The following is a 21,927-nucleotide window of genomic DNA, read 5'->3' as shown; positions in this document are numbered from 1 at the left end:
TCATGCTGGGGAGGAGGGGGTGGGGAGGGGTGGCTGGTGAGATGCAGGGTCTGTGATGCCCATAGCCGGCTCGTGTGGCCTCTGGGTCCCCCTGGATGCCTGCCCCTTGCCTGGGCTGGCTTCATTCTCCCGTGCGCACATCTGGGACACCAGGACATCTGTGCTATGAATGTCCTGGTTGGGTCGTGACGGTGCCTCCAGGCAGTGGACATGGGCAAGTCCTTGACTCACATCCATGTGGCAGGAGGCTCGATAAAGTAAAATCGTGCTCCTTGATTCTGCTTACACTGGTCAGCATCGGTTCATTGGGATGAGAAATTGCACATGAGGTCTTTAACCTCCACTTCTTAGCATTCTCCGAGGTTGTACCATCTAGTTCCAAATAGAATGCAAGCCACATGATGCAATTTAAAATGTTCTAGCGTGCACACTGAAAAAAAGTACAAAGAGGTAGGTGAAATTAATTTTACTAATGAATTTTTCCACCCTGACACATCTAAAATGTTATTTAGTAGTCAATATTCAAAAATAACTGTTGTTCTTTTTTTCACACTAAGTCTCTGAAAATCGGGTGTGTACTTTACATTGATAGCCCATTTCTCTTCAGTCTCCAAGTTTTCATCAGAGATACCTGACATGTATTTAATGAAATTCACCATAGAAAAAGTAGATTCACATATCCAGGGTTTCCAACAGCTGTTTCCAGTAACTGAATCATGTAACTTTGTACATTTAAATTTAAATTAATTAAAGTTAAATAAAATTTAAAGTTCTGTTCCTCAGTGGCACTGACTGCATACATTTCAAGTGCTCCCTGGCCCCCCATGCTGGAGCTGCCTGATGCAACGGTGTGGATGGTGCTGGCGAAGGGGGGAATCTTGCATGTTGGAATATGGATAGCTTTTTTTTTTTTTTAAACAAATCAGTCTTATTGATACATATTAATAAAGCACAAATCCATCCAAAGTGTACAGTTAGTGGTATTTGGTCTAATAGCAGCTATGTTGCTCTGTCTGACAGGGGATGCACAGTGAGGCTGAGAGGTGATGAGTTTTTTGTTTGTTTGTTTGTTTTATTATTAATACTGGAATAATGAAAATGCTGTAAAGATGATTGAAGTGATAAATGTACAGCTGTGATCATACTGAATACCATTGATTGTACACTTTGGGTAGATTTATGCTTTATTAATATTGTCAATAAAATTTGTTCAGTGATTGACGTGATGATGCACATCTATGTGACTACACTGTATTGCTTTTTATAAAGTCCTTCTGCAGCATTCTTTCATTTTGCCCTTATCAGAAGAGGGCACTTATCCCCAGGTCCCCACATTATCTTGCCCAGCTGTGGCTCAGGGACACAGTTTCCCTGGTGACTGTGAAAACATCTGAGGGGTGGATACCAATACTTCAGAAGGGTGATAACAAATGGGGTTTTATCTTCTTGGGGCTAAGAGATCGAAATGACTTTACACATGAGAAAAGGCCAGTCCAGTTTCCAGAAGTTTTATTATTTTTATTTGAGAGCAGCTGGATGACAGTCCAGAGGAGCTAACCCCTACCCTGGCTGGGTGGGTGGTGGGCGTTCTGCCAGGGAGCCAGAGACGGTCAAACAGGGCAGACATCACTGCCTTCACCCCGGGGGAATTCTGACAAATGAGAATAGCACAATCAACTACCTCCGAGAACAGTACAGTCCACAGCGACCTGTCCACCATAACAGATACACGGAACATGAAGGAATGGATTTAGATGAGGGATTCTTAGTTCCAGAGCCGCAAGGGCCATTCCTGCCATCCTTGTGTCCAGAGCTGTGTTCCTCTGATTTTATAGAACCATTGCTGGATATTGCCCTCCTCCCAGCACATACTGACCAGTCCACTGGGCCTTCTACCTCTGCTGCGTCCCTCCTAATCGTAAGCTTACCAAGCTTACCCGGTCATTTTTTCCTTCACCACATTGAGCACACAAGAGCAGTTGTTGATCACCTGGTCTCAGTGATTTTTAACTTCTCCCTCTGAAGTTTCATGGAAATCTGGCTTGTTCTCCCAGGTGGTGGCAGTGAAGGTGATGTCCAAGGCCTAACTCATTGCAGGGTGGTCATTGTGGGTGCTGGGTTCAGGCCAAAGGGAACGTAGACTCATCCTGGTGGTGCCATCTGGGCAGGGGTGGGGGGTGACAAAGGATTTGGGGCAAGGTGCAGGTAGGGTGGGGCCCACCTTAGTTTTGCTGAAGGACCTTTCTAGCCCATTGGGCCCAGGAGTTTGAGCACAGCTCCACACTGGCCCTTGTGTTGGGTTCAGGTCAGCAGGTCATGAGTGACTGAAGATGGGTGTATTTGTGAACATCGGAGTTCTTATATTAATAGGAGTGATGTTGGGATTTGGGATGTTGATGGAATTAGTGTAGTCAGTAGGTCGGTGTTTGGGGGAGACATACTTTCAGGATCGCTTACTGCCCATGCAGTCCTTTCCTCGTGCCATTTCCATGAGGCTCCTCTCGAGTGTCGGAGTGTCGGTGTCCTCTCCTACCCAGCAGGGTGCCTCGGCTTGGAGCATTTCGCAGATGAGTTCGTCTGGAGGGAAGCTCTCCTGGGCAGGCTCATTTTCTCCATTGGCATTCGTCCACTGGGTTCATCCATTGTCTTGGGCAAGAAGATAAAGGAGGTCTGTTCATGGCATCCTGACACCCCAGGGCACAGACGTGGAGAGGCTGGTGTGGTGCCAGCCTGCTGGCATCCCACAGCGCTGAGCTCGCCCTCCCTGGCCCTCGTGGATGCCTGGCTTCCTAGCCAGTGAGGCTGGCCTGGCCATGACTGAGAAGCTGGGAAGGCGCTTGGGCATCTCACACGTTACTTTTACCTAAATATTGATTACTGCAATTGTGAAGTCAATGAGTAAATTCATATATTCATATATTCATTGGACAAAACACTGGAAAAATGGAGTTTCTATCAGTCCTTGGAATAAATCAAAATGGAATTTGAAAAAGCCTTAGCATGCGCTGCCTACGTGCACGTAGCCCATCAGAAGACAGTGGAGCAGAAGTATTTGTGCTATTTCTGAATCCTTGTTTTTCCCTGCCTACACCCTGCTCCCGCCTCCACCCCTTGTACTTCATTGTCGTGTAGTCCTTCTAAGTAGGTCTCCACATGTTTACAGAAACCAATCTAATGTTGCATGCTCAAATTTTTCTTATATACAAAAAAAATCTCAGGGAACATTAATGCAAAACATGCTTTTATGTATCATTAATATTGTAGATCCTAAAATGTAAAACCCTAAACACAACCTACGCATTTTTAATGTTTCTGAGCACTGCTGTCTTCTCTCTCCTGCTCTGCATTTTAAAGGAAACGGTAATGGCTGGGCTGGTGTGAGAATACAGGACTGGAAAGTTGATGACGCTCGAGTTAAATTGGATTTCCCAATTGGAACAGACAATTAGTGATTGCATTTTGTCTTTTATCTTGTTCGTATCTGTTTCCCCATTTATTCCTTAATTTTCAGATCATGCTTTATATGCTCCTATCGCAAGCAACAACAAAACAAAAGAACAACAAATGCTTGTTTTCTCACCTCTGCATCCTCACGCTCCAGCATCCCTTCTTATCTCTTTCCGGAACGTGTTCTTGGCTGGCTGCACCCGCAGCCTTGTTCCTCTGTGGATTACCCCACCTTGCCTGGGCAAGGTGCTCAGGCCTCTCTAATAGCAAGCCCCTGGCTGTCCTGTTGTAGCCAGTCTCCCCGCACTTGGCCCCGCTGACAGCTCTGCCCTTGCTCGGCTTGGGCGATGTCACTTCTCTGCCTCTTCCCATGCCTCTCTCCACTGTCTTCATCTCCTTTATCCATCTCCTACTCTAACACCTAAATCCTAATGCTACTCAGTGATTCTTCTCACGTTAACATTCCCCCTGGCTAACCTCATCCACCTAAACTGGCTTTCATGCCTGCTTAGAGGCTGTTGGTTCCCTGCTCTGTATTTCTGCACCAAGGCCTGGAACCCAAAAGCCACTTGTGGGGCCGCGATGTGCTGCAGGGACAGATGCTGGACATTGTGTGTCCTGCCATGGCCCACTGGGTGGAATGGGGGAGAGTGTAGACTATAATGTAGACCACTGTCCACGTGGTGCAGCAGTGCTCCAAAATGTATTCACCAAATGCAGTGAATGTGCCATGATGATGGAAGAGGTTGTTGATGTGGGAGGAGTGGGGTGGGGGGGTGGGGGTATCTGGGAGCCTCATATTTTTTCAATTTAATATTTAAAAGAAAAGAAAGAAGGAAAAAAAACCAAAAAAGCCAAAACAAAAAACTCAGCTTGTCTGAAACTGAGCCCCACTCATCTCCTTCTCCCTTAAACTTACATCTTTCTCTCCTTGGGTAACAGCCTACTCAGGTGTCCAAGCCAGTATCCTGGGCTTTGTCCCAACCCTCCTTTGTCCTTCATGCAGTTAATCACCAAGCCTGTGTTTGGCCCCTCCAATTTCTCTTTTTTATGGTCTTTTCTTTCACACCTTTCAAACATGAACTCAGGCCCTTACCCTTTCTCGCTTGGACTATTGCAGTAGCTAATAGATGAGCTTTGTGCCTCCCACCTGCACTGTCCTCCCTCTAAGGACAGAGGCTCTCTGTAGCCTTTTGGTCTGAGCAGCTCTCTCCCCAGTCAGCATGTGTCAGTCTCCTCACCACCCTCTGCCTCACCCCTCATGCTCAGGATGGAATTGAACTGCCTCTCTCCTTGTTGTTCCTCTGTTCTGCGGGTTGGTTTGGGTGGGGCCACCTGGAACATGTGCGTGGCTCTGAACATGCCAGCCTCTCTCCTCCCCCTGATGCCGTGCTTCCTCTTCCCTTTGCCTGGCTTGCCATCCCCGTGGCCCTCTCCACATGGCCCCTCCTGCTCTTACTGCGAGCAGGTTCTGGCGCTGCCCCCTGAGGAAGGAAGCCTTTTCTACTCTAACCCTGACGCCACCTCCAAAGCAGGGCCTTGCTTGCTTTGTGCCATCTCCCACCTGCCTGGGAGCTAGGCCAGGGGTGGGGAGGCTGGAGAGAGGCTCATGCTTGGCCTCGGCCTTACATTGACCTTGCCTGTGACCTGTGAGCTGTTAGCATTACCCTACCTGTGTTAGAGACATGGACAGTGCAGAAAGGCAAGGCGAGCTGCCCAAGAGGGTACCACGAATATGTGCCGAGAACAGAATTTGAACTCGGGGAACCTCCCTCCAGAGCTGGAGCTCACAGACCTCTGCCAGCGGCCCCCTCTGCAGGTCCAGCAGAAAGGGGTCCCTCAGTGAGCAAAGATAAAGCAGGGGGCGGAGCAGGGTCCTCAGCCAGCCAAGCTGTGAAAACTTGGGAAAGTCGCAGGAAAGGGAACCATGCTTCAAGTCCTCCTTGGAAAGGAGGAGGAAAGCTGCAGTTCAAATACTTTTTGTTAGAAAAAATATTTCTTTTAAAAGTTGCTATTCAGTGAATGTACAGTTAGAGAAAACCCCAACGTGTGTGGTTGTGTCTGTAATGCTGTGCACACTCTGGGTCCATGTGCATTGTTTCTCAATATGTCTGTATGTTTGTTAATCATCTTATGTTCATATATCTGTCAACCTGTCAATCTCTGTAAATGCCTATCTACGGTATATAGATATAAATTTACCTACAAGTGGAGATGCACACGCACACATCTGTGCTTATGTAGAAATTATTTGCGTGGTGCTATAAATGATTTCCTCTTGGCCAAGTTGTCCGGTCATCTTCAGATGTCAGTTGTACACATAAGGAGATTGGAAGGGCAAACTGCTTCCAGCAAACGCGAATTGCCTCTTGGCGGGTGTGCTCCTGACGGCGTCCCCGTGTCCCATGCAGACTGCAGAGAGCTCCTGCTTCCCATGATGACGGACCAGCTCAAGTACCATCTGGAGAGGCAGGAGGACCTGGAGGCCTGCTGCCAGCTGCTCAGCAACATCCTGGAGGTGCTGTACCGGAAGGACGTGGTGAGTGGCGCCTGCGCCCACCCAGGCCGCTGTTGAGGACCCGGCAGGAAGTGCACCCAGCCTCGTGGCCCAAAGTTATATTTTATCCATCTAAAAAGCATTCGTTTTAAGATTTAGGCTCTCTCTTTTCTCTGTAGTGTGGCGCTCTTAAATTATTTTTATTTCTATATAAAGTCCCATGATTATATTGCAATGTTTTCCTTTATTTCCTGTGTCTTCTCAGCTAAATGCCTTCTAAATCCTAGATTTTTAATCCTTAAATTCAAACAAAGGCTTTTTGACATTACAAATTGGCGGTAAAAAATGGAGGCTAATTACTCTCATTCCTTTTTTCGGTTCTTATTTTTATTAAAGTAATATATGTGCATAGTTTTTTTTTTTTAAATTCAATTGTGCCTTGGAGATTTATGTAAGAGCTCTCTACCTCTTTTCCCAGACTCCTGGGTTCCTTTTACCCCATAGGTAAATGCTTCCAGTCCTTTCTTAGCTAGTTTCATTTCTGGTATTAATTTTTATTTTTCTAAATTGTATGTTTAGACTTTAATTCTTTAAATTAAAAGTTGGTGTAAGCATGTCCTGGATATGCCTGACGCTCTCTGTACATGTCCATGCACACATGCACACAGAGTCATGTGAAGTTGCTGATTTTCCAGGTGTGTCTGAAAAGGTGGAAATGGCCTGGCTGGCCATTCCACTCACAATCTCTGCCCCTTAGCACTGGTCAGGCTGGCCGAGGTTTTCCTGTGGGTAGGGCTTGTTTTCAGCTCTCTCCGCACGGCTGTCCAACCTCCTGGTCAACACGCACCAGCTTGTTGGCCCATTTCCTTCCTGGCCCTGGCTCATATGCAGATTCTAGTTCGCTCCCTTGGAGGAAGAGATCAGATTAAACAGGTTCACAGCGATCTCAAAGTGGCTAAACCAACTCCTCAGGGGCGTTGCCTTTGGGAGCCCAAAGGCCAGCCTCCAGTGGTCCCACTGCAGACCCCTCCCTTTTCTGATTGGGGAAGATGTCGGCAGTAAAGAGAGAGAGTACAGCCAGACCTCGGGAAGGAGGTGGCCCTGCGCTGGCTCTGTTGGGAAGGGTGTGTAAGGCTCAGGTGAGCAGGCTCAGAGTTCAAGAAGAAGAATCTGTAATCCCTTCACAGAACGCAGAAGAGTGCCTCTTTATGATAGAAAATTCCATGTCCCTGTGAAAGTTAAGAGTTTGTTAAAACGGTATTTAAGTATTCTCTTTTATGTGATGGTTTGGTCCCTGTCATTTGTATTCCAACATACAGAATAGTCTACAGTTGTTATTTGTCAGCCTTCCATTTACAAAAGACCAGGTTGTCTCTCGAAAACTAATGGGAAGGCTAATCAAGGGTCGTAAACATTTTATTGTTTAAATAGATCTGCTTTTATTTTTAAATTTTGCATAAATTAAATTACTATAATTATATAACAAATGATCACTAATGGACTATAATTAATAAAATGCCTTGAGTTTTCTTTGTGAGAGCTTTTGCCTTTGACAAGGACCATTATTCATCTCGTTAAGGGTTGTAATTGATTTACTCTTTACAGAGTAAATGGATTCCGTGACAACGTTGGGGCTTGCATTTTAATGATGGTCTTTGGTGTTGGTTTTCACTGATGTGTCTTCCTCCAGGGGCCAACTCAGCGGCATGTTCAGATCATCATGGAGAAACTTCTCCGGACAGTGAACCGGACCGTCATTTCCATGGGGCGGGATTCCGAGCTTATCGTAAGTGCTCAGCCATGTCTACTTGAATATTTAATTGTGGCTGACAGAATCTTTTCCAAATGCCGTTTAGTGTCAAGCCCTAAAATCCATCTGATCCTTTTCCAGCTGCCTTTTGAAAATAAGCTTTTTTAAATTTTAATTAAAAAAAAAAAATTAAAACATAGTGAATGGTTAAGATGCATCTATTTATAGTCTAGGTGTATTAAATGTATTAAACGTGCTTGTTTTCTATGATTCTAGAGCCACATGTCAAAGTTTGCAAACCAGCATTTTAGAGGAAAACATTTGGTTCTAGTTGTCTCATTACTTCTAGCAAACGACACGTATATTTGTTCTAGCCCTGATTTTCTGCCAGTTTCTTTCTGTATATTTACATTTAAGATACCATTAACACAGCTTTATGAAAAAGGACCTTAAAAATTAATTGAGATACTCTGACCTAGCTTTGATTGTCTAAGATATGATAGATTTTTCTCTTATGTAGAGTATTCAGTTATGGAAAAATGTATGTTAATATTTTTAAAGAAAGTTTTAACAATAACTTAGTGCTTCCATTTTATATCATAAGCATTTTTTATTCCCTTCCCCCATTATTCTTAGGTTTGATTTCTTAAGTGAAATATCCACATGGAATTCCCGTTTAATTTTTGCATTTCTAGGATGCATTTTCATTTCGCTAACCTTGTTTGATGGTATTTTAAAAACATGTTCCTAATTAATGAAAAAATACATTTAAACTTACCACCGGCAATCAGATGAAGCACATTGGTATATGATTCAAGTTTCTTTCTGCACATCTAGAGGTGAAGTAAGGTGAAACATGGCTCCTTCAGAAGGCAATGCCTGAACGTAATAATGGGCTTCTGTTGATTTCTGTGTCTGGCGTTACAATATAGGATGCTGTTTTTGGTGAATCGTAGATTGGTAGCACAGAAGAAGAACAACTGTGTTTAGTATGTTTCTCTGCAGTAAAGTAGCCTAGTTTATTCTCAGCTTCAGTACCTGTTATGTTCACATTTTCATTTTTAAAGTTTATCTCATTTAGGTTTAGTCTAAAACATGGATATTTTAGGAAATAAAATATTGCTTTTGTAAATTGGCTTCATTTGCAGTAGACTTTCCCAGCTCTTCTGAAACATCGGTTTGTCTGACTCTTCATAGTCTTCATCCTACCTATTCCTTTCTATAATTTAGAAACACCTTTCTATGCTGGAGGTTGGTGGAGATGTGAAGCCCTTGGAGAGGAACTGGGGTGACTCCATTGAGGTCTGGGGGTCCTGTCTCCTTGGGGTCCTGCTGTGGGTACACTTTGATCCTTCTCCCATGATAGACCCTGGAGAGGGTCCCTGGAGAGGGTCCTACAGAGAATGAATGGTGTAAATTGTGCCCATTCCTGTGTGGTTGTGCCAGCATCACTTTTGCGATGGGCTAATGGCACAAGAGGCCAGGGTCTCAGACCCTGACAAATGGGCAGCCCTGGAAGTGGTGTGCCTGACAGGCACATGGGGACATGGCAGCTGTGGACACAAGTGAGCGGATGGACAGTTCCTATCGCTGGTTAGGGAGGAAACGAGGCTTGAACTTTGGTGTGAGTTTACTTGGTTCATGGCCAACTGATCGGTTGTTAAACGGGAACAATCCAAGGAATCCATCCATGAGAGTTTGGGATCAGAGCTTGGGATGGATACCTCGGAATGGGGAGAGGCTGTGAGATGTGCTCACAGCTCAAAGACTCTAACGGAGATAGAATGGAGCATGACGAGTGTGTCTCTCGTCCCATGTGATGTCATCCAGGATGCCTTCAGGAAAACTCTTTTCCATTTCTGGCATAGTGGCAATAATAATGACGTTAAGGGCTATGGCTCTTCACCCAGCACTTAATTATGTGCTGGGCAATGCATAGCCAGTGTAAAGACTGTCGCCTCATTCTCACCTTCATTGTGCATGTGCACTGCAGAAAGGCCCTGCAGAGAGAGAAGACATTGTTTGAGACTCCACAGGTAGCTGGGCAGCCCCTTTTGGAGCCTGGGCTTAGTGCCCAAGCCAGCTCTCCTCGGCCTCAGCCTCTTCTCTAAGTTTGAGGCTCATGAGGCTGATGGCAATGGCTCGTGTCGGGAGTGTCAGAGATGACTGCGCTGCTCTCAGCCCTTTCTCCTAGCTCAGGGGGCAGTCGTCTGGGGAGAAAAGTACCTTCCTACTTTGCACCCTCGGTCGTTTCCATGCACCCAAACTCTGGGAGCTCCCACAGGTAGAAGGGCCGGACCAAGGCTTCAGGGCTCCTTTCCCGAAGGGTTTGGGAGCTCCTGAAGTGGAGGGCCCCATGCGCATCCTCATGGGACTTTCCAGAGTCTTCTGCCTTGCCTGCTCTAAGAAGGGCTGTGCCAGTGAGGAGCCACACTGGGTCTTACCGGCTGCGCCATGTTCATCCTGAGCGGTAGGTGGGGCTCCAAGCCACTGGCAGGGCACGGCAGCAGGGCAGCACACTGCCACATCCAGGCCTATTCCCCACAGTCATAACCTTCTCATTCAGAAGTCTCTAGAAGCAGGAATGGGATTTAGGTCCGAAGCCAACTCCTCTCAACTCCAGCATCTCTAGTCTCTAAGAGGACTCAACAAATTCCTCTGAATTTCTTTTGTGAAGCTGTCTGGGCTATTATGGAAGCCATCTTAGAAATAGATGTTTATTCTGAATAAGCTATAACTATTTAATGAGCGGTGACAGCATCAAGATACTTTTGAGAATCACATTCACCATTTAAAATTTGAGCTGTTTAGTAGGAGCTTTCTGTCATCAACCAACCAAGAGTCAGTCCCCTTTGTGGTGTCAACAAAGTAGTGAAATTGAAATGCTCCCCTCCTTAGGATGCTTGACCTTGCTCTTGCCATTTGCATCAGATGTAGATTTATGCATTAACTTTTTAAATGTCACTCTTGTTGCTGTGAGAATTTAGAATAAGATCAGTGGAAAAATGATCCCTAGCAAGGTGGACAAAAACCTTAATCAGTAGTCCTTCTAGAGTGGAAAAAGAGCAGAAAATAGTTCCTAGCCCTGTTTGGGATAAGCTATAACATTTCGCTATACTATGGCGATTTCAGTTTTTATGTACTGCATATTTTTGCATCAATATAGTGGAATAGGGTCTAACTATGAATCAGCTTAAAAATTCTAAGTAATGACTAAAATCGATTTTTAAAAAATGTAAAGCAATTAAAAACTTTCGAATCGAGATGCTTCCCTTAATGATTTATTTCATGATATCGTCAGCAACAATACTGGAGATGTGAACTCTGCTTCCACCGGAAGAAGATGTTCATTGGGAATGCTGCTGCGCCCGGACAGTTTCCCTCATCTATTAGAATAGAGAACTGCGGAACTTCACCTATAATTGGATAAGCGGTGATATACGGTGGAAGGCTTTCCTTTTATCTGTGTCTATGGTATTTTATACAAATTCCATTAAGCAGTTGGTTGTGCATCATTTGTCTTAGTTCATTTTATACTTTTCACCATTATCTTTGAAATGGGCTCTTTGAATGCATTTCATGCATAAAATAAAACCATACCATAATCATAAGTACTATATATATTTTGTAGAACTCCTTTCAGCAGTTGTAAAACTGCTAATCATGTGGATGCATAAAGTAGAGCCTAAAACAGGTGCTTTGCGGTACCCTCATCCGTGTAGTGAAAGGCATACTATGTAAGTGTAGTCTGATCGTGTAGATTAATTGAGAGCAATACTTATTTTTCTATTAAGTGTAAATACAGATGCCTTCCCCCCCTTCCTGCTAGAAAGGCTTTGTTTGACTCAGCCTTGCGCAGTGTGCTCCAGTGTCATGGTGTGGATGAGCAGGGAGCCGTGGTTGGGCGCACCCTCTTGGCTCGTGGGCAGGTGTCCTGGACAGTCACCTGGTGGGTGAACTGCAGATGCCACGCAGGCTTATGTCTTTGCTGGAAGAAGCACTTGTGCACAAAGGAGGGTTGAGAGCGAATGGAATAATTAATACTTATGAATGTTCCTTCTCCTACGGTATTAGCTGTTGCTGCTGCTTCTTCAAATGATGAGATTTACATTCTGCTAATGGGTCCTTTAAAAATGTAATTGAATGGGAAGGACTTTTAAAGATTTTTCTATGGCCTGGATACACACCACAAGACTGGGAATTACCATTCACTAAAATGAAAGAGGGAGCCTCTTCTAAGGAGAGTTTCCCTTGGAAAATCCCCAGAAGCCAATTTAGGGAAGGGACAGTTCTGCTTGGGCTTCTCCACTTGTTCTTGTGACCACCCAGGTGTCCTGACTCTCTGGACTCCAGTGATGGGAGTTATTTTGTTTCCAGTCTGAACACCACTGGGGGGGCAGTGAAGAGGGAGGGTGGTGTGTGTTCCACATCCTTGGTGGGGAAGTGGCTGTGAGTGAAAACCCAGTGTTTGCTTTGAGCCTGGCTGATTTATAAGGACCTGACATGTTTCTTCACTTGGAAAATAGTATAAGAGAATTGGTTTCCCTCTGAATAGGCCTTTTTACCAAGGTTCATAGCAGAAGATTTTCATAAAGATGTTATGTCCCCCTGCATAACCGTTGAGTTTGAGATACTTTTTCTGATGGAGTTTAAGTATGAATATGCTTTAAAAAAAGAAAAGTATTTTTTTCAGTTTTCATCTACAAAAAAAAGTAATCTCTGTTAAAAATGTTAAATGGCTAGTATCTAGCTTCTGTGTACCAGTGTGATAAAGAGTATATTTAATTGTATTGTTTTCATAATCAGTCTACTTCTGAAAGATGTGAAAAAAATAACCTGCGTGTTGTGAATGGACAGCGACTGCTTTGTAAGTTCATTTGTATTTGGTATTGGTCCGGCAGTTTTTCCTGCTTCCCTCATATTCCTGTGGCTGTTATTTTCTCAAGGTTGGTCACTCTATGAGAGCTTACTGCTTAGGAAAGAGAAAAAAAGGGCACATCACTGCCTGAGTGGAACATGTACTGCAATTCTTGCATATTCATACCAACCTGCAAAGGTATCTTAAATAAATTACTGAGCCACTTAAAAGGTAATAGCTGCTCTTACATGACCATCACATCTCCAAATGCATGCTATGTGATTAGTTAGTGCTAATTCGCCAAATGGACTGTTGTTTCTCATTCTTGCATCATGTAACTGTTATTTCCGGTCCATAAATCGACTGTGCATTTATCCCCTGCCAATAGTGCCAGTGGTCGTTCCATAGATGAAGAGAGGTACATCAGTGGTGACACCACACCCAGGAAACTGCCCTCCTCAGTAATCAAGTCAAATTTTTCTCGCTGATAAAAATGCTTCTGCAGAATCAGTCCACCAGTAGGCTTTGTAAGCAAGCTACATTTTTACAAATAGTATGAAGTGGAAAAGCTCACAGACCATTTCTTGTTCTTTGTAATCATTCTCTGCTATGAAAGGACAAAAGGCAAAATGCTTTTATTTCACAGTGTGCCTTCTCAGTTTTAATCAAGGCTATGTATTTTAATTATGACACGCCTGTGGTGGCAGGCCAAGGAAGACCTTGTTGTGGGGACTCCTAATTGTTACTCTTTTGCAAGATTGGAGTCAGTCAGCTCCATATGGGTTATTGGGCTCTCACACCATTTGTGACAAGGCAGATCTCCGTGGCAGTAGCGAACACGCAACCTCATGGAATGCAAGGGAAACTGCCAGCTTCCTAATCTGCTCTAAGATAGGAAGATACTTGCCACACCTTGCCGTCCTCCATTTGTCCCTTCTGGTGGAGGTGGGGAGAGTCCGAGATGGAAGGAGCAGAGGCAGAGGCGCCGGGACCTCTGCCCCTGGAGCACTTGCGCCTTTGCAGAGTTTCTGGTGGGTGCCCAGGAGTTGGCTTCTGCAGCAGGGTGGGCTTCACTCTCTCTGGTTCTTTAGAATAGAGAGCAGTCTTAGGGCAGGGCAGCAGGTGCATCCAGATGACGCTAAACGGGACCCTGCCCAGTCCCTGCTTCAGCGCAGCACCTCGGCCTTCCTACTCACTCAGCTCGTGCCGGGCAGACTCACACCCCTTTCCCGAGGAACCTGGGAGGACAGCAGGAGCCTCGCGTGGGGCCCACAGCGCTGCTCCCGTGCACGTGGGCTCCACCGCCATCAGACCAGGAGGGGGTGGCCAGCCTCACCTAGGCCTTCCAGAAGCAGCAGCCGCCCACCCGTGGGAAAAGGACCATGTATGGCTGGTCCAGGCAGGAAAGGGGGTGCTCAGCCTGCCTGGCACTTCCTCTCAGGGGAGGGAAGAAGATAGGAAGGAGGTGGCTGGTCCCATGTGGCTGGGGACCATTTGACAGACACGTAGAAGGAAGCTGCCTGCAAGGCAATGGTCTCCTCCAAGGTTTGTTAAAAATGAGACCACAGTTCGGCAGGGCCTGCTGTGATGCTGGCCTTCGTGTGCCCTGGAAAGTCCCCCCTCCTCTCGGTGGCCGTGGTCCCGCCAGCACGCACAGCCTGGCGAGCTGTGCACGAGTGGGCTTCAGGCTGGCGGGCAGGGCACAGGCCATCCACCCTTTCCCAGCAGTCCCGTCTCTGACCCGTGAAGTTCCTTTTCACCCTGCACACTCTTCTCTTACTATTTTGTTAGATTACTTTGATTTCCCCAAATTATTAATATCAAGGCCATGCCACAAATTTAATAGCCACACAAAATGTTACCTTTGATTTTTTTAATTTAAAAATTAATAAAGAACTTAGTGACAAGTATAATAATTTAATCTCTATATGTAATGCCATGTGTACATTTAATATGAGGGCACATGTACCTTGGTTTTGGATCAGAGTCTTTACTTCAGTCTTTCTAAGACAAAAATTGTCATTTGTTAGTGACACATTACAATTAAAACAAAATGATCTTGAAATGATTTTTTAAAAAATTTTGAATATAGTTTTACTTTTAAGAGGAATTAGTGCATCTTCAGAATTTTATTTTTGACTCTATTTTCTTTAGGAGGTACCAGGAATTGAATCCAGGACCTCATACATGGGAAGCAGGTTCTCAACCACTGAGCTACATCTGCTTCCTGACTCTACAATTTTTAATCTGTATATATTTTAGTATAAACTGCTTTGAAACACTGACATTATTTTGTTTACTATGATGTCCTCTTCTTTAGACAGCTTTATTGTACTAATTAGAACACTGCTAACACCCTTGTTTCAATTCACTGAGAGAGGTGGGATTCTGAAAATGTAAGGGATAACTTGTTGCGAACATTTTTATAACGAGTTAAAAACAGTATAAAATACATGAAACACATTTTTAAACTTTTTGTCCACATAAAACAATTGCACTTTCTCCATGGATCATGTGCATCTTTCTCATTCTTCTTGCACAAAAAATATTTCTCAATTGTTTACTGACATTCAAGGATTTGAGCCCTCATATACTGTCACCACAAATAAATTTTTTTTCCTTAGGAAAGCATACTTCTGCAATATAAATTTCAAGTAACCCCCAAAGATTGTTTCTTTGATTATGCTTAGTTTTTTTCAAGTCCATATCTGATTGCCAATCACTAGGTCTTTGTAGAATCAAAACATCAAGAACTAAAATGAACTTGTTGTTGAGTCAGGAAGAAAATGCATGGCAAGAAATTAATTTAAAAATCTGAAAAAAATGCAGGTAGTAATCCTTTCTCTAAGGTTAACCATTTTCTTTTTGGCATCTAATCAATGAAGTGTACATGTCTGCACTAGACTTGACATGATATTGCTGGACAGAAACTTGAAGATTGTATTTTCTTACATGTTCATAAACTATTCAAAATTTCAATTGTACCCAAAAAAAAGGCAAAATGACATTTCTACCTTCTATTGTGAAAAGCAAAAGATTGATAGACAAAGGTATTTATAGACTAGGGACTTTTTTGATTTCTATAAAAAGATACTTGCAAAGGTGCAAAGAAATGAGTGAAAAAATAAAGGAACTAAGATTTACATTGCAATGTGCAATCAAGAGAGAATGCTAAGTGTCACTGTTTGTTTAAAAAATATCTAAAAACATTTGATTCACAGCTTTCCCCTAAGGATGTCTTTTAGTACAACTGACTAATAGGTTAAATGTTAGATGAAGTTGTTTGTTCGCTTGTAGCAGCTACACTGAACACATGGTTTCTCTTTGAGACGTCAGGTCTTCAACAGTTGTTACAAAGTATAAGGAGTTGTATAGGACAACTGGCCGCACTTACAGTGGTGAACAATGTCTCTGAAGACTGATCTACAAAAACACTTCCCGCGGTGGCACAGAAAGCCGGTGATTTGTTGGTGGTGGCATTATCCACTCTGTATCTCTATGTGTGTTTTCCAATTCTTGCCAGAATTTATCATTTGGCCTTTGGGTACCAAAAGATTAAAAATGAGATCTAAGAAAGCTTGGTGTCCAATAGCTCTGACCCTGTCAACTTATGGTGATTAAAGGCATGTCCTGACTTTGGGGGTTCCTGGCTGCTGGCCGTTTGGAAATGAGCAGTAAACGTGTCGTAGATCTGGAGATGGAGAGGATACTAAATTTGAGGTGTCAACGTGACACTGAGATGTGGTCGCTTGGCTTAGCGCTACAGCACATGAAGGCAAATATACATAGAGTTACATTTTAGAGATTATTCATGGTCTCCGACCACTTGAAAAAATTGTGCTTTCTCCAGAATTTGATGTGCTGAAAATTGCACTCACCCCCTGCTTATTTGCAAAATTAAATGTAAAAAGGAAGTCCTCTGCAAACATAAGGCTTGCTTTTTCTTCTCATTATTTAAAAAAAATAAAGGCTTGAAAAGAATTATGAGTTTCAGCTGTGTACAGAGTGACAGCCTGCCCTTTCATAGGCTGATAACGTGATACTTGCAGATCTGGGGTGAGGTGGGATGGAGTTTTTCCTTGTCGTGTTTGACTACATAAAGTTTCATTTCAGAGTTTACACCCCACATCAGTGAACTGCAAAGACCAGCGGCAAGGCATGGTTTTCAGACCGTCCTCATCTGTTGGGACAAAGGCCTTTTTGGTAGGCGGGGTGAGAGCTGGGAGTCACAGCACCGCAGCACCGCCTCTCACTTGATCCCATCCCTTTCCGAAGAACAGGAGTGACTGAATTCCAGCGGGTTTTAAAGACGGCCTTTACATTCCAAATGCCAGAACTCTTAAAGGAACCAGAGTTTCCATCTTCCATGCTTTTTAGACTCAGTTTTGGATTTTTGCTTGGGGGTTGCGGAGTAAGTCTCCTGAGAATAAGGCGAAGGTGCAACCTGAGTTTCTTCGATAGGATGGAGTTTCTTCAGGACTGGCTGGAGTTTGTCTTCTTGCTGTTTAAAGTCTAGTTCCACACTAGAAAGAAGAGAGTGAAGAGTTTAGTGCTTGCCCTTTCTTTTATGAAGTTACCACCTAGTGACATCAAGATTTGGTGAAGTCCTCATTCCTCTTGTGTTTATAACATGATTTAGTGGTTTACTAGTAAGCAGGCGGCTATAATATGTTTTAGCTCTCTGTCACTGAAATATTTCAAATACATTTCCTTTGAAAAATGACTTATTTGCTTTTACTGCAAACACTTGGAGTTTGCCATTGTACAGTCATTGTCAAAGTATATTTGTTGAAATGAAACATAAAATAGAAGTAACCTGTTGTTTGTCCATAAACCTCATGCACATGATTCGTGGAGTAAAGCAGATAACCTAAATTGAGTGTTCAGGGGTCACCTCAGGACATGCATGTTCTAGTCCTCTGTACACCTAGAGAACAGTAACTGTGTGAACATGCCGTATCTTCTCACAAGATCAGAGAAATCTGCTTATCTCACCTGAACTAGTCATGAAATGAAATGTCACTGGCTTCCATTCTCCTTGCAAAACTTTAGTCTGAAATCCTGAAACCCCATGCTGGGGGGAATAGTTTGCTGGTCAAGTCAACCCCAGTGTACATTATTCAGCTGTTCTCAAAGACAGTTTGTCAGGCAGACATAGGTGTAGTGTTTGGTGATAGTACCCCAGTCGTAATCACATAGCTGAAGCTGTAGTGTGCCAGCACGGAACCACCTGGAAGGACATTTCCCATTAGTGATAATGGGTGTGTTAGAATGATGGGATTAAAGATGATTTTAAAAATATGCCATTACTTCAAAAATTTCTCCAAAGAATGCTGTTAAGTTGTGCAGCATCCTCCCTTCTCTTCATGGCTTTGAAAAGAACCTCCTAACTCTGATATACCCCTCGGAATCTGGCTGGAACCCCCTGCCCCGGGTGTCTTGTTTCTTTGTCACTTCCAGCAACGATGAGTGGTTGCTTCTTTCCTGCTTAACCCACCGCCACCCTTCCAGTTTGAGACTGGGCGGTGTACCTTGCTAGGCCTCTGGAAAGTTCCTTGGGTTCCTTTCATGTCTGGTTTGGAAGCCAGCCCTAATGTCAGTAGATTTCAGTACACACTCAGTGATGATGATAATGCAGGAGCTCATAAGATTTTATAACCAGTGGAACTGAAAGCATTTATAAACACAAAATCCTATTGATTTAGAGAACCATTAATCCTAGCCAAACTTTGACATTTTGGAAAGACAATACAGCAAAGCCGTATTACCTGGAGTTTTAGAAACAAGTTCAAGACCTGTCTAATGGACGATTTTATGTTTTAAATCCACTGTTCCATTTTTCTTATTTTCAAAGACTATGAAAAATTAAAATTGTCTGAGAAGTTTATGGTTAGTTACCCCCTATTCCAAAACAAGAGTTATTTTCCCCATCTCAAAGGGCCCCTTTGAGTTATGCTGCAGTTCCCAGGAAGTAGAATAAAACCTAAAGATAATTAAAGAGTAGACCCTTGTCTACTTGTCACTAAGTAGGACAGTTGTGAAAAGTGCAAATCTAATGGTGTTCTACATTTAGGAAATGTAAGCTTTCTTTCTGTTTTGTGGTGTCCGGAATATAAGCTTTCTTTCCATCGTGTTCTTCCCCCTGGACATGAGGTGAAGTCCCTCTGAGGGTCAATTTCCTTTGCTTTACTGGGGAGACAATAATTCCTGCCCTGGCTCTCTCACTGAATTGTGGTAAGGATAAAACAAAAAAGTCAGTGAAAAGGCTCCTAAACTATGACACTATTCAAGTATTTTTCCTTTACTTATTATCTGTTGGTGAGTAATTATATAATGGGAACAAGAGTAAGAAGTAATAATGGATGCTTCAATTTAGATATTTAACAAGGAAAACAAGAACCTTTCAATTGAGTCTGTGAGATATTAGAGTATCCAACATGGTATTTTAGATACACAAGAGTAATCTTACCAACGGCTTGTTAATATTGAAAGCATGCTTTCCAGATCATAGCTGTTTCTCCAGTCCCAGATAGGTTTTGAGTTATTAGAACTGAGAAGCGGGTGCTAGTGTTTCTTAGGTTAACAATACGATTCTGGGTACCTGTAATTATTGAATTCCCATTAAGCAACTACATTGGGAATCCTGTTATTAAGCAGTTTTCACACCGAGGAACCATGTAATCACGGAGTAATCTAATCTGAGTTCTTGTTAACAAAACGGCTCGCCTTAATCTGTTGACTCCTGTTTGCACGCCTTCATTCCACTGCACTGGGATGTGGTGACAGGGGCAGGCTCCTGGGAGGTTGGGGGATGCCTGCGACTGCCCGATGGGAAGTGCCGGCAGGGGGCGCCAGCGAGGCGACCAGGATCACTGCTGGCCCGCCCTCATTGCAGTGCCCCAGCCCCCAGCCCTGTAAGCTGGAGGATGCATATGCACCAGCTGCATAAACTGTGGAGGGCTGGGCAATTGCTAACACGTAAGAAGAATATGCATCGTCTGGACTCTGTGCTGGGCGATTTGTCTTGTCAGAGGAGGAGCACGTGAAGGCACTGGTTCGAGTGTGAAGCAGGCAGCTGGCTGGGGAGGGCAATATCAGAAGGTTAATCGTCTGGCCAACTCGGGCTGGGAGAGAGCAAAGGTCCCCTCACTCTGAAGAGCCAAATGACTGGAAGAAAGCAACACCTGCAGTCCACTTAAAGGGTAGAGGCCTTGGGCCACAGCCACCCACTTCCGGGGCTGGGCTATGTCCTCAGGTGACAGGATGCCAGGGTGCACAGTGTGCCACTGAGCCTGGGGACCGGTACCCGGCAAGCTGCCCAGTCGAGGCGGGTGGGGGTGGTCGCTGCCGTCTTGATGGGTGTGACTTTTCCCCTGGCTGGAGATGCCTTCCCCAGCTCAGGCATGGCCCCCACTCCTTGTCCTCTGGTCCCCAAGTGATGCTGCCTGCTTGTTCTCCGTCTACCTGCTTTGTTACTTCCTTCTCCCCACGAATCCTGGCTAGTTCTTTCGCCTGATTCTTTGCCTTGTCTAGACTGGCACAGCACGGCCAGGAAGCGCCCCGCCCCATTTGCCCCTTCTTCCCAGCACCTGAGCGGCGGGCCTTGTTTGTGAGTGTAGGGCCTTAAAAGACAGTGCCCACCTCGACTTCCTTCCAGCTGCGCTCTGCAGAAGGGCCCGCCTCTGTCCAGGTCTGGGACATGGCCCCGTCTGTCCTAACTCAATGGTTCTGAAAGATTTCCTCCCAAACAAACACACCAAGATCCTTTGGGAGCCTAACTCCACACACCCACTCCCACTCCCCGTTTGGTGGAAGGGCCTGCAGGTAGACCTCGGGTGGTGCGGGTGGGGTCGGAGGGGCCAGCCTGGGAGTGGCCATGTGTTCCGGCTGCTCCTCTTGTTCCCTTTTCAACTTCGCTATGGCTGGAGCCGGGCCCCTGCTCTCCTCACAGCGGTTCCTCTAAGTCACGGGCAGCTCGCCTCCACCTGCCTCCTGAGCGCATCCCACACAGAGGCTCGCCCCACAGCCGTGCGGGGAGCAGGGAGTGTGTGCATGCCAGGTCTGCTGCAGCCCTTGGTGTGTCCTAGGACCTGGGTGTCACTTCCACAGCTCCTGCGGCACCCCAGGTCTCGGCGCCCAGCAGCTCCCTGTGCCATCGCCCGGCTCCTGGGAGATCTGGTGTTTGCAACACACTTTCTTCGGGATGTGGCCAGCCCGGTCCAGCCTGGGAGAAAGCCCTGGCTCCCGGGTTGAGTCTCAATGGGCTGGACTGTGGCCAGCGTTACCTGTGCTGGGTCTCCTCTAATGCCTGGAGAAACCCAGTCCGCTGGGTGAGCCGCAGTGCACCCTGGACTGAAAACTGAACCATCCAACGACACTCTCCGCCTTGCACTCCTGTGCCACCCGGAGCTGCTGCTTCATGTAGGTTGTTACGAGGCATCTGCTGCTCTGTACGTGGCTCATGGGTGCCGAAAGCAACTGGGGGTCAATTTAGTTTCTTCAGTTAGCCTCTTCTCTTATTAGAGATGGGGATTTCCTTACAAAATTAGGATTCTATACATTTATAAAGACAAACAAAGCTCCTTTAAATCTCAGGATGCTCTCTCAGCTGGCACCCAAGCTTTATTTTCTTTCCAGAGACGGTGCTTGGCTTTGGCTTGGTAGTAACACTTTTCTCTACCACTTCACGCAGTTTTGCAGAAGAGCGACATTCTTGCTTCTCCAGTTTATAGCATGGTTGTTGAACGCACCTATAAATACTCAGGCCCTGCCTGCGTTTCCTCAGCAAGCTGTGCCGACTCCCTAAGCTAATTTAAGAGCAGTGCATTAGCCATCTCTCTCTTTCTCCAGCCCCCTGTGCGTAGCAGTTAAGAGTTAAAAGCAGGTGTGTGTGGCTCCCAAGCACTTGCTTGTTTTCTGGAGCGGAAGCAAGCCTGAGATCTTTGATTTCTCTGGCCTGGACAGTGTCGGTGGCTGGGTGGACTGCAGAGCAGAGCTGGTTTTTAATTCTCTGTATTCGATCACAGGATCCCGCAGTGCTGAGGCTTTGCACTGATCCACTCTCTGCAACTGTGGTTGAATAAGCTCACTCGTGGGTACCTGAGCCTCCTCAGCTGTGAAATGATGGTCAGGATGTGTGCCCACCCCGAAGGAGGGTCCAGGAGAAGGGCTGTGAATGGGGAGCAGGTTCAGGAGCACAGGCCGGTCAGCTGTGCTGGCTCCTGGCCTGAGGGGGAGGATGCATGGTGGAAGCTGCCCAGAATCCCCGGGCTTTATGCTTCAGGGCCATCGACAGCACCCCGTTCTTCAGAGGAGGTGCAAAGAGGTGCAAAGTGATGGCCTGAAGTCCAGGCATGGCTGCGTGAGATCAGGCAA

General features: G+C 45.2%; 2 protein-coding genes across 7 annotated transcripts in view; one reads left to right on the top strand and one right to left on the bottom strand.

Moving 5' to 3' along the window:
* The window catches only part of DOCK1 (dedicator of cytokinesis 1), a 522,200-nt gene that overhangs the window by 188,100 nt on the left and 312,173 nt on the right, over positions 1 to 21,927 (top strand). For both annotated transcript variants that reach the window (XM_058298144.1, XM_058298143.1), the window contains exons 26-27: positions 5,859 to 5,986; positions 7,635 to 7,730. In XM_058298144.1, the coding sequence (XP_058154127.1) occupies positions 5,859 to 5,986; positions 7,635 to 7,730 (224 nt within the window). The remainder of the gene's footprint in view (positions 1 to 5,858; positions 5,987 to 7,634; positions 7,731 to 21,927) is intronic.
* Positions 14,411 to 21,927, bottom strand: part of INSYN2A (inhibitory synaptic factor 2A) — a 58,174-nt gene continuing 50,657 nt past the window's right edge. For all 5 annotated transcript variants that reach the window (XM_058298145.2, XM_071215627.1, XM_071215625.1 and 2 more), the window contains one exon: positions 14,411 to 17,075. In XM_058298145.2, coding sequence (XP_058154128.1) covers positions 16,892 to 17,075 — 184 coding nt within the window. In that variant the 3' untranslated portion in view covers positions 14,411 to 16,891. The remainder of the gene's footprint in view (positions 17,076 to 21,927) is intronic.

The sequence above is a fragment of the Dasypus novemcinctus genome, chromosome 6 (genome assembly GCF_030445035.2).
Source record: "Dasypus novemcinctus isolate mDasNov1 chromosome 6, mDasNov1.1.hap2, whole genome shotgun sequence".
Taxonomy (NCBI): Eukaryota; Metazoa; Chordata; class Mammalia; order Cingulata; family Dasypodidae; genus Dasypus; species Dasypus novemcinctus.
Note: the sequence above shows the minus strand (reverse complement) of the source record. Positions and strands in the feature narration are given on the sequence as shown.